General features: G+C 51.3%; 4 protein-coding genes across 4 annotated transcripts; 2 read left to right on the top strand and 2 right to left on the bottom strand.

The window, feature by feature from the left end:
* Positions 1 to 556: 556 nt before the first annotated feature.
* ASF1 (Histone chaperone asf1) lies at positions 557 to 1571 on the bottom strand (the record flags this gene model as incomplete). Its single annotated transcript, XM_049338403.1, has 4 exons — positions 557 to 962; positions 1012 to 1320; positions 1373 to 1412; positions 1463 to 1571. The coding sequence occupies 4 exons, from the start codon at positions 1569 to 1571 to the stop codon at positions 557 to 559; spliced, it is 864 nt and encodes a 287-aa protein (XP_049204288.1).
* A 1499-nt stretch (positions 1572 to 3070) lies between these two features.
* On the top strand, positions 3071 to 5516 carry J4E93_000442 (uncharacterized protein; the record flags this gene model as incomplete). The annotated part of the gene is made up of 4 exons (XM_049338402.1): positions 3071 to 3313; positions 3366 to 3872; positions 3962 to 5353; positions 5391 to 5516. The coding sequence occupies 4 exons, from the start codon at positions 3071 to 3073 to the stop codon at positions 5514 to 5516; spliced, it is 2268 nt and encodes a 755-aa protein (XP_049204287.1).
* A 253-nt stretch (positions 5517 to 5769) lies between these two features.
* Positions 5770 to 6213, bottom strand: J4E93_000441 (uncharacterized protein; the record flags this gene model as incomplete). The annotated part of the gene is made up of 2 exons (XM_049338401.1): positions 5770 to 5797; positions 5864 to 6213. The coding sequence occupies 2 exons, from the start codon at positions 6211 to 6213 to the stop codon at positions 5770 to 5772; spliced, it is 378 nt and encodes a 125-aa protein (XP_049204286.1).
* Positions 6214 to 10950: 4737 nt separating this feature from the next.
* J4E93_000440 (uncharacterized protein) lies at positions 10951 to 11187 on the top strand (the record flags this gene model as incomplete). Its single annotated transcript, XM_049338400.1, has 2 exons — positions 10951 to 10998; positions 11038 to 11187. The coding sequence occupies 2 exons, from the start codon at positions 10951 to 10953 to the stop codon at positions 11185 to 11187; spliced, it is 198 nt and encodes a 65-aa protein (XP_049204285.1).
* Between the last annotated feature and the right edge of the window lie 1060 nt (positions 11188 to 12247).

The raw sequence follows: 12247 nt of genomic DNA, 5'->3' as shown, positions 1-12247 counted from the left end.
AAGGATCCGAAGGTGGTGACCGGCATCATTAACGCTGTCGCCCCTCTTCCTGTCCTTCACAGTTACTATATATGTTTCGACACACGTCTCGGAAATCAGCCTCCGAGTTCCCACCACTGCGCCATTCACTTAGAGGCTGTGCAGTGACGTTGGTTACTCCGAACCACCACTTTCAGCCTGTGTAGACGGATCCGCGCAGGCCACATCCCGGATCTAACGGCAGGGTCAGGAAGACCGTTGCGGAGATGAATATCAAGAGGCCACGTACTCGGGCCCAAGGATGGCTTGCGCGGCTGCGTGCATTCTTGTCGACTATCTGAGCCTCAACCTCATAGTTTCCATCACGGCACGCGGTTTGTCACGCATGGATTGCTTTCTTGCTGGGTCATTCGTAATTCAACTTCTTCGTGACAAAGTGAAGACTAGATCGCGTGGACAGAGCGGGAAGCGACCGCTGTCTACATATCTAGAAGAAAACCACAAGGCGGTAAACATCGCTTCCTGCTCGAGGCACTCGCGATGGTAAAGTATGCAAGCAAGGAGCCCGGCGCCACATCTAGTGAACCATGACATCCGCACCAGGCTGTTGCTGCTGCGGGGCACCTCCAGGCTGTTGTTGGGCTGGCTTGTCACCGCTGGCAGCGCCTGCCTCACCCTCGTCCATCTCCATGTCGTCATCTCCGCCCTCCTCACCCTCTTCCTCCTCATCGTCTTCTGAGTCTTCAATGTCAATCTCCTCGCTGCCGGCCTCGGACTCAGCGTCGTCGTCGGCGGCGGGGCCTGCAGTGTCCTCGGCACCTGCCATGGCGGCATCCTCACCCTCGGCGGCGACACCTTCACCCTCAGCCTCTTCGGCCTCCTCCTCTTCCTCTTCCTCGATACCGTATTGGTCTCCGTCGGCGGTGAGGTCGGCCTCTGGCTGCTCAGGGGGGAACTCGGGGGGTGCAGACTCGTCGGAGTCCCTGAATGGGTTAGCACTGCCAAATAGCACCAGTGTCTGTAGCTGCGTACCACTTGATGGCGAAGCGCGTGACTCGCGGCTTCTCTGCCAGAATCTGCCTCTGCACCTTCTCGATGACGGGCTTGGTAGGCGGGTCCAGTGCCAGCGCCTCGTCTGTGTACTCGTTGTTCACATAGTATCCGACACGCACAAACTCGCGCTCATCGTAGCTGCAGCTAAGCAGGATGACTGTGACACCGATGATCTCGCTGTTGGGGATGCGCGTGAGGTTGGGAGCATCGGCCTTGAACTGGAACTTGTTGACGCCAATGGGGAGGGGTCCGACGAGGACAGAGTCGAGTTCCTGATCATACTCGTTCCTGCGGGGAATTGATCAGACATGTTCACGAGCAGGGGCGGCAGTGGACTTACGAGGTCGCAGAGCCAACGTAGGTCAATTTCCACTCGAGATCTGACTTGCCGTTAGTCGCCGTGATCTATCTTAACGTTGAGCGCACCTACCCTTCTGCAGTTGCTCAAGGCACTCAAAGGTGATCTCAAACTCGTACGGCTCGTCAAAGCGCGCGGGGTTGTTCTTGACCTCCACGCCGAGAAGCGACACGACAGACATTTTGAAGGCGGAAGTGATGAAGCGAGAATAAAGGCAGGTGAGACGGTCGGTATGGGCAATGTGGTGGAATTGAGAGTCGAGAGGCGTGCGTGGTGGGGACTCTGCAAAAGGCGGCAGGAAAAGGTGTTTGTTATGGAAGCGGTGAGGACGTGCGTTAGATAGATCGCGGCGGCAACGATCAGTGGATCTTTGTCTTAGGCTGTCGCGGGTCGCGTTCAACTAAAAGCGTGACCAGGCGTTACGCGTTCGCGTCAGAGCCGTGTCCTACATATCTTCCCCGTCTGAAGAAAAAACGGGATAGCCCACCAGGCATCGCATCGCTCCGTGCTTTGTTCCAGGCCTATCATGTACTGATGCTGCGATGATTCTCGCGTCTGAGTAGTCTTGATACGTACATAGGTAGCGAGACGGATCCAGTCGACTGCATTAGCTTCACCCCAGGGCTGCATCCAGGAACGTCGCAGCTACGGTCGAGGCTATCTTCAGCATTTGGAAAAGGGTCAGTCTCCCCCTTGTTTAGTGAGCGGTTTCTCGCCAAGTACGAAGCCATCCTACCAGGCCACATGTCACAAACGGGCGTTGTGTTCCGGCCAGAGGCATCTGAATGTGTCGCAACATGCCGATATCTACATAGTAAATACTAGAAACAAACCGTCGCGCAAAACCTCTACTTATTCTCTACAGTCATGTGAGATAAGTTTGGCGGGACAATGATTACCTACCTGGTAGGGCAATGACGCTGACAAAGACTGATCCGCCGTAGTCGATGCATCGCGGAAGCGCTAAAGCGGGGCGGGCGGTCCTGCTAAGTCGTAAGCAAGCAGCCAACACGATTCCTTCCAAAGGTCGTGGAGACGCCTTGAGTTCATGGCAGGGCATCAAATTCATGTGCACATCCTCTGACGAAACTTTACACGAACCGCAGCTTGGTGTTTACGTAGTCAGGGTCTCACGCCTGAGCAATCCTGGAATCCCGAAGCTTACCTGCGTACCATTCCGAAATCCAACATCATTGAATTGCCAATAGAGTGGAGACCGGGGAAGTGAGTAACGTATGGTATGCCCTGTTTGATCCTTTATGTACCGTGTCGCTAATCGCTGCGCAGAGACACGGCATCGGATCTTACGTCCGTAAGGATTCAGGCTTTCCATTACCAAGCTGCAACAGCATCTCAGTCATGTCGAGCCCATCATTGTCGAATCAGAACGGATCCCAAACGTCCCCACCAGTTGAAGCCGAAAGGAGGACACAGCAGCCTGTGCCGCGCGTTCGTCGCAGAAATCGACTCATCACCTCTTGTCTCGAATGCCGACGGCGGAAGTTGAAGTGTGACAAAGGCCATCCATGTACACGTTGCACCAAAAACACGCGACAATGCGTTTTTATCGCCTCTGGACTTGATGCAAACGCTCAGGCAAAGTTAGCCGAGGTTAAAGAGCAGATGGGTCGTTTGGAGAGGAGCCTTGAAGAAGATGTTGCGCGCAAGACAGAAATGAACATGAGGAATACTGCAAGCTTTTCCAGGGTTGGTACACTCCCTGGCCAGGAACAGTCAAGCGACCAAGAAGACGACGAGGACACTAAGGATCTCCGGCCAACACATCTCGTCACTGAAGATGCAGCTTACTATGAGCCTGACGACGATGTCAACGACGACATGGTCGATCTGGGCTTTCGAATGGGCAGAGTTCGCATCACAGAACGCATTGGGGGACTTGTTCGTCCACGACTCTCGGATGAAGTGAGTCTCCACGTGTTTAGCATGTTGGATCAAACTGACACCTTACTCGTAGCTTGCTACAACACTCAAAGAGTTACCAGATCGCGAAACTCCGTCTCTGTCTGCCATCGAAGAAGACGCTGTAAACTGGCTAGCACCCACACAAGACTATGTCGCGCCATCTTCAAACTTTGTGTTGGCGTCCAGGATCGACCAAACCGCTCTTGAGTCCCATCTGCCTGCTCGGGTCGTGGTTGATAAACTACTCTCTCAGTATTGGGTTGCGGTCCATACCATAGCCCGGACCGTACACCGCCCTTCATTCGAGCGACAGTATCAGAACTTCTGGATCAGAGTCAACATGGGCACAGAACCTCGCGCATCTTTCCAAGCAGTGCTCTTTGCGGCTTTGCTAAACTCAGTCGTTTCAATGACCGACGACATGGTGCAAGTCGAGTTTGGTGTTGAAAAGCAAACCATGATAGACAGCTTCAGGGAAGGGACGGAGGCAGCGCTTGCGCGAGCCAACTTCCTACGCACTACAAAACTGGAGACAATTCAGGCTTTCGTGATGTACCTCGTAAGTCTACCGTCCTAAAGCGGGTACACGCCAATTTACCCTAGTCGTGACCGTTGACTTCACCAGTCTTTGCTAATAATCTTCTATAGATTCCGCTATGTCGCAACGAAGTATCTCGCGCCCACTCTGCACTAACTGGGTCACTTATTCGCTTGGCTGAATGTATGGGTTTGCACCGGGACCCGACGACCTACAGCTCCTCGCCAGTTGAAATCCAAGTACGGCGCCTCATATGGTACCAAATATGTTTTCTGGATCTACGTACTTGCGAAGCTGTTGGCCCACGTCCGCAAATCCGGCTCGACGACTATGACACTCGCTTTCCGCTGAACATTGACGATGTTGATCTCGACCGTGCTGAGCGTGGCGAGGGCGGAATAGACGTCAGTAAAGATCGCAATCACTTCACCGACATGACTATCAGCCTTATGCGATTTGAAGGATACGAGATGCATCGCTTCCTTTGGACCGAGCGTCCAAAATTGGATCGCAAACGCGCTGACGGAAAGAGCGAAGTCACAATCACCTCGCTTCTGTCGCGTGTTCAGTCATTCCAAGCGGCTATGGAAAAGAAGTACCTTCCCATGCTGTCCAAGACGGAGCTATTACACGTTCTAGCGTCGGAGCTATACGGCATCGTCTCGAACCGTTTGTATATTTCCATCTTACAGAAGTACATTACTTCTGCTCGCAGCCGAATGCCGGAGCGATTACGACAATTGACACTAAGCGCAGCGACCATGATTCTGGAACATGGCATGACAATTGAGCAGCATCCAGTGCTATCCTCCTGGGCATGGATCGTCGGTGCTCTCCATCAACACCACTGCGCGCTTCTTCTTGTGAGCGAGATTTACATAGCAAATCCGGAACCGGCGATGGAACAGCGAATATGGAAATGTCTGGACTACTCGTTCAATCTGCCCACTGGACTATCCAACGTTGAGAAAACGAGGATGGTTTTGGAAGAGCTCGTCGGCAAGACGAAAGCCTACTCTGACTTGAAGAGAGTTCGTGTTCCTGCCGACATGCCGCAAGCAGGCCTGGAGCCTCGTCAACGCGTACAGAGGAAGGAGGGTGGACGTGATGGAAGCACGCAGTCGGAGCCGAGTACTTCTGGTTCACTTTCGCATTTACTGAACGGGACTGCGAACCTGCAAAACCTCGCACCGCCTCCACCGTCACCACCACAAACTTCTCAAGTCCAGTCCACGTTAGTCTCCAGGCTCAACACGTTTCCTGGCGCTATGCCGACTGTAGACTGGGGTACCATCGACATGCCAGCGACAGTATCTGTTTCAGCCTATGACGGCATTCCTGGGAATAGTTCAGGCAATCTGATGCCGACCACCGCACAGCAAGGTGAAAGTAGTAATAGTAGCCCGAACTCTACCATGTACGAGGGTGGAGTGGCAGCTGGATCCAATAGTAACACTGCGATGGACGCTATCAACGACATTGATTGGGCAAGTAACACTCTCGTCCCACCACATACCAGCATTGCTAACCATGATGTAGAATGATATCGAGGAGATGTTCGGTGATGCTGAGATGGGGGCGGGCAATATGCTCATCCCGCCTTTCGCATTCCCGTCTTTCTCGGCTTCGAATCTGCAATGGCCGGCTTCGGGTCAAATGCAGTAACCCCATATGGTACTATCAGCACCAATATCAACTCCCAAGTCGCATCACGCATTTACTTCACAAATCATTGGCGACAGCTCGTCATACCCATTTCAGTGTTCAGTGATGGCTTGCTGTTGCAGCGAAGGGTTTGGTACGTTGTATCCAGCACCAACTACCTATTCTTTCACATACGACCACAAGCATTCCTCCATCCTTCGTTCCATACCAGTTGTAACTTCTCAGTCGCTTTTGATTCCACGAGCTGATATACTCAGCACCGGCCCGCATTAGGGTCAGACCTACAATTAGACGTTGTTAGCTGTTTTCGTCCGTGCAAAGCTAATTGTGTGTATACAAAAACTTACCGGAAAAGCCAGTCAGCAGTAACTTTCTCGCCGCCGGCTTGGCAGCCATTAACCTCGTCGGTCAGTCGCTTAATGCAGTCTTCGTTCTTGAGGGTTAAGCCGCCTCGGCCTTGCCAACCCACAGCGAAGTCAAACTTGATGCCCGCGTACGGGCAATTGGCGCAAGCGTACTTGGTGTCGCCTTGATTGAAATAGCCTGCGAGCCTACCGCTATTACAAAGGTCCCTGATAGCACCCCTAGCCGCGTCTTTGCAGGCTTCGCTGGCCCATTTCTGGCCGCTGTCGGGAAAGCAGCGGGCCATAGTGACACTGGCTGAAGCCAAGATAACGAGGGGTGTAGAGATCTTCATTGCGAAATCGTGATCGGAGCAGAGTCTGGATTGAATATTGTAGGGTGATGACTCGAGGCTTGACTGCGTTTGGAAGTTTGGCTCTTCTACGGATCAATCGGTGAAGATTAGAACGAAAGTCGCTCTCTTTGAAGTGACTGGCTAAAACGGTGTTGGAAATGTGTTCTGCGCAATTGGTATGTAGACTAATCTTAAATTAGCACAGGGTGAACAAAGCGCATTGGACCGCGGAGTGACTCCACAATGTCGGAAATCTTGGTGTGTCATCCTGCAGGGAAGCGTCTTTCAGTGAGAGAAAATGCATCCATTGCATTGAATTCAACGTGGATGTGATTTGTTTTATTACGGCGGTTGCTCCGTTACAAGTGGATGGGCTTTAACTACTTAGTGAACTATCTAACTTAGGACGACTGATGATCCACTACTTCTAACCAGCTTCTCCAGCGGAGATAATTCTTTACAAAGATCTCGTGTGCGAACATTACATCAATCACAAGCACACCGCGCTCCCTGGATTCATCTGACAGTGCTGGCCCGGCTCTCCAGTCTTACAACTCCCACCGGACGGACAACTTTGTAGCGTCCACATTCCACAATCTGCTTTCACCTGTCCGCCATTGAACGGACATGCTTCCCTGATTGCTTTGAATGGGTTGGTACAAGCATTCTGAACATCTGGCTGAGACTTCCCTTTCTCCGTATACAACAGCTTGCAAAGCTCTGGGGCGTTCGCGTCCATGGTGAACGTTGCGTCGTAACGATTATTGTTTTTGGGATCGCCATTCCCCCCTGAGTCGGCCCCGACTTGCGTCCAAGTTGGTTCAGTGCCGGCACAGAATGTGCTGATTCGCTCATCAGTCATCACTATGGAAACGATTCGATCCGCATCGGTAGTCCCGTGGCTTGGGAAGCACTCTGGTGTTCCGACGTGAGGATCGATGGGGGTTTGAGTGGCATTCGACGGTGTTGGTGTGGAAAAGGGTGGGGTCATGGTAGAGGCAATGGGAGAGGACGAGGTAGGGGCAGTGGGAGGGGGCGCGGTAGAGGCATCGGAAGAGGCCGGGGTGGTATCGGAAGAGGATTCCGACTTGGTATCGGGAGGGTCGTCTGGGAGTGGGCCGGAAGGTTCGATACCCATGATCTCTTGGTAGTCAGGTAGTGGAGGGTCTCCAACGAGGGTCACTGTAGGCACAGGAGCGACTGATGAAGACGAAGACAGAGATGACGACGTTGGAGTCGGACCATCAGTCGTAGTCGGACTATCAGTCGTAGTGACATCAGGGTCTTCACTTGGCTGTTCAGGGTCACTATCGCTTCCAGGTGGTGTTGAAGGAGGTGTCGCTCCCGGTGGCAGAGGAACACCCCCGTTAGGCACTGCGTTCATTGTCAGCTTCGCTCGAGACAAGTATTTCACCCATGCTTACCCCATATAAATCCACCAGGCCCGATGATTAGAGGAATGACAATGATCGCGCCACTAGAATCCGTCGTGGTTGTCGAGGCCGTCGTTGCTGTTGTCAAGGTCGAATATTCGGGAACAGTGGAGGGAACGAACTGTATTGTTTAGTCAGAAGATGGATCACAATACTGCTGTCTGCATTTGACTCACGGTTATAGTCATTAGACTTCCAGCCGAATCCGTCTCCGTGAGCACAGTCGACGTTGAAGAAGGTGATGGAGTTGAAGAAGGTGTTGGGGTTGAAGAAGGTGATAGAGTCGAAGATGATGTTGGAGTTGAAGATGGTGATGGGGTAGGAGACCCAGGGTCTTCTGGGCCTTGAATGCCATTCTCTGGAAAGACTATGTCGGCGATGGTGTAGATGAAGCCATTGAGCGACCAAAATCCGCCCCAATAGTTGTCGTTCTGGATGCATTGCTCGATGATGTTCGAGAAAGCTTCGTTGCAATTCTCAATGGGCTTGGTGGCGTCTTCTCGCGTAACATTGAAAAGCATCGAGCGTGCATTGTAGGTAGCGATTTTGCTGTTCAATGTGTTGTTCAGTGTATTGTTTAGTGGCGGGAATCCACCAGCACAGATGGTGCCATTGGGGTCGTTCAGGGCACCAGAAAGAAAGCTGGCGATATCTGCGCCTGAGGGGTCCCCTTCTTTGCGGGGCTGGTTCGAGTCGCAATCTGCTCCGTTAACGACGGGGATGTTTGAAACAAGGAAAGCAATTATCGATATGGCTCGGAACTTCCACATGATGGAGACAGCGTCGGTGATGTAGTTTCCGTGCAACGACAGTTCGGTAGATTTCTGGGCATCAATGAGTTTCGTTGCTGTTTCCAGGCTTCTTCTGTTTTTAAACGCCAGTACGTACCTTGATGGAATCCAAATAGCTTCTCTTCTTTATTGGTTTTGTGTGATCTTCACCGAATGTATCTCAGTGGTTGCTTATAGCAGCTCAACAAAACGAGGAGCATCGGGAAAGTTTATACCTAGGTATTCCAGTTCCCAAACTTCCAAGGCTGATTAGAAGCACAGTGAGGTCTTGACTAATTTTAATTTGCGATTGAACAGGTTTGGGGGCTGTAAGTCAACGTAAGCTGAGTGCAGCCCCCAGGGGTTTAATTTTGGCCCCGGGGCTGCTCATACGAATGGGTCCTGGATAATTTAACTATACCATTAGAATGGAGTTAGGGGCTATAAGATAACGTGAGCTGAGCCCAGCCACGGGGGGCGCAATTCAGGAATGCCACTCACGGGAGCTCATTAGAGGAATCTCAATCTTCCTGCCCCCATAGTCTTACCTCCAAGTCTCAAGTATTCCAGAACACGATCTGCAGGGCTGAATTAAGATTATTTCCCGGTTTCTCAGCCGTGCGGACTAGCTTTGGGGCTCTTCTTACGCAGCATCTTCACACCTGGGCAGATGCCTGCGAATAAATCTAGCATGCGATAGCCTTCATATATCATAGTATTCCTCTCTCGCTCTAGATTCGAGAACACATCTTGTGGCAGTTGCTCTACAACTCCCCGTTCAGCATATTATTTAATTCTTGGACGATCATTCTATCCTCAATCATCTCTCCCGAGGTCATCATGCGGTCTGAACTATTTTGTTTTCTCTTTATGAGCATCCAGGCAGTCCAGGTGTCGGCATGGGCCCTGCATTCAAGTTGCACTGGTGACACAGCAACTCGAGTGGAAAACACCATGAAAGTTGTGTTCGAAGTCCTGGATTACGCTTCAAAGCGGGCACGAAACACACAATACATACAAACCGATGCAACACTCCTACAAGACCTTCTGGGAGCGCCAGATGAGCACGACCAAGCGACTCTGAATCTCGCACATAGTAAGTTCCTCAAATCCTCAGACTTGCCCAGGTGCCCATGGTGTTTTGTGATGATTTCTGACTTTGTCTTTTAGATCAGTTCCAGGGTGCTATAGATACTACAGGACAAAGGCAGCCGCCCGATCGTGGTGTCTTGATATTCTGCTCAGATGACCATCTCACATACCCCGAAGATGGCTTTCGGGGGGTGTATTTCGACAACGGTGATAACAGGCAAGCGCAGGTTCGTGCCAAAGCTCCCGTCCCTGGTGCTACTGGACCTTGCAAGGGCAATCTTCGTGCCTTTGTTTACCCTTTCGGGTTTAAGGATGGATCACAGCCTGGTGGTACCGCCGTGGTTCTCTGCTCGAATTGGGGAGGAGGCGCAATCACATCAACCCAAGATGTCGATGGCGAGATCGGCGATTGGCGAAAAGGTGGAGACTTGAGGAGATATTCTCAGGGCATCGAAACAGTGGGACAATATCTGAGCTATATGATCATACACGAGTTGATGCACGTCGCAAATCTGCAGCAATGTAAGACTTCGCATCCAATTACATCTCGATATAGAGAACTAACAAGTCTAATAGGTCCAGCAGCACTTCCAGACGGCAACATTGGAGAAGTGTATGGATACGAGAAGATCGCTGGTCATGCACCCGGCGCTGAAGGTGGCAGTCCTCCTTCAGTAAACAACCGCCAACACAATGCCGATTCCTTTGCGTTCTTAGCATCTGGTATGCATCACTCTTTCAACGCATTCTCCAAGAGAAAATGCTAATTTTCAATGCAGCCTGGTACCTGAATCTGTATAAATGGACGAATGGCGCAGCAGTCCTCACAAAGAAAGCTGAACGTCCGCCAAATGAGTTGTAGTTGAGAACGGTGTTAGGATCGGAAGAAACTTCTAGAACCTCTAGCATGGTGTTAAGCAAGTTCCCTTTCATGGAATAGTTTGGTGGATAGTATTGAGATGGGGTGTGTACTTGTCCACGCAGCGACAATAGGTGTTCACAATCTTGTCCCAATCGAGAGTTGTATTCCCAGTAATGACGGTTCCAAGTTCTAAACCTCAAATAGCCTTACACTCACGCCATTTCGAGGGAAATATCAAACATGCCGCAGCCTACGTTTACAGTTGGTCGCCTATTTTTGATATTGCTATCTTGATGTAGACTGCAGGCCTGTTCAGTTTTTTTGCGCACCTTCCCTGGTTCCCACTTTGCAGGGGCACGACCAGCGTAAAAGCTAGAACAAGTGCGTACATCTTGCGCCCCGACTCCAGGAATATCTTTTGATCACTTGCAACAAACGTCACCTTGCACGCAAGCCACAGGGGCGATGCACATCGGGCTTAGTAAGCTGAGAATAGACCTTGGAGTATAAGACCAGGCAGCCGCCAGCCATTTCCCCGTCCATCGTCTACCAAACTTTACAGAACAACCAATACCACACAATGGCAACCCAATCAAGCGTTGAGGCGAACCCTAAGTCAATTACTATCGTAGACGCAATTGTTACCCCGCCGCTACCAAATTGGAAGGAGCTGCGCGACCTTCCCGCGCCTAGCGGCCCACTGCCCGAAGACGACGAAGATGACGAAGACGAAGCGACAAGTAAAGAGGAGGCCTTGAAGCCGAAGGAAGTAAAAGAAGCCAAAGAAAGCGAGGAACGAGACAAAAGCGAGAAGTAAGACGATGTAAGTAATATATGTGAGAAGCAGGGCAGTGTACACAACGACAACCTCGCATAGGGTCTAGGATACGCACTCCTTTGTTTCCAGGGCGTCCGGTGGAAAACATGTCTCGAACATGAAGAATGTTTCCAACGACTACCCCATATCGCTGGATATGCTATTGCTTCTGTGCTCAATGCCGTTTACAGAACAGAGGCTTACTAGATACAGGGGAATGAGTGTGCAGAATGGTGGTGTGGTGTTGCAGTGGTGGACTGGGTACGACATTTACGCCACCACCCACTCACTCTCCGATATTCCACCTACTCACACGGCAAAGACGGAACAAAGGAAATCTATCACCATTACTATCAAGAACTACAGAGTACCTTCTGCATCATTCTTACTAGATATCACATGCCTTGCTACAGCAAACTCGTATAACTTTATGCGTATATAACTGACCACAGCCCCCTACTATGTATCACCCCACCACAACTCGCATCGCCTTACCTTAACTTAACAAACGCCAGCAGAGATGTTCCGAAACACAGCCGCAGAACTTCTCAACCTTCGCAACTCAATTCTGGATCACATTACGTTTGTGAACCCTTGGCCGCACGGAAGACTGAGCCTAGTAACATATCCCAACTTAGACAACACATGGGACGTGCGCGCTATAGTAGTCATGTCGGACGAACCGTATGAAGCGAGGGTAATAACGCATGTGAACGATAGCCGGTGTGAGCTGACGGGGTTGCGGGAAATGCTACATTCGCTGCAACAGGCTCATAGGCGGATACTTCAAGGGACGGTAACAGGCGATATACTCATCGGTTCGGGTATTGGGAATGGACATATGGACGCGTTAAGGATAGCTCATGGGCGAAGGGGGGCTGCAAGACCGCTAAGAGGACAAGAGATGCCACTGAGGCACACGCCACATGGGATGCGACAACCTCGCGCCGAGTGGGTGGACGACGCTCATTATTGGGAGGATAACCGGAGCGAAGCTGTTCCGCCTCGGAGATACGACATCGATGAATGAACTGCTGCTTCTGAACAATATCAGCGCGAA

This window comes from Alternaria ventricosa (genome assembly GCF_023758065.1).
Source record: "Alternaria ventricosa strain BMP 2768 chromosome Unknown scaffold_1, whole genome shotgun sequence".
Lineage (NCBI taxonomy): Eukaryota > Fungi > Ascomycota > Dothideomycetes > Pleosporales > Pleosporaceae > Alternaria > Alternaria ventricosa.
The sequence above is the reverse complement of the archived record's forward strand: the minus strand, read 5'-3'. Positions and strand labels throughout refer to the sequence as shown.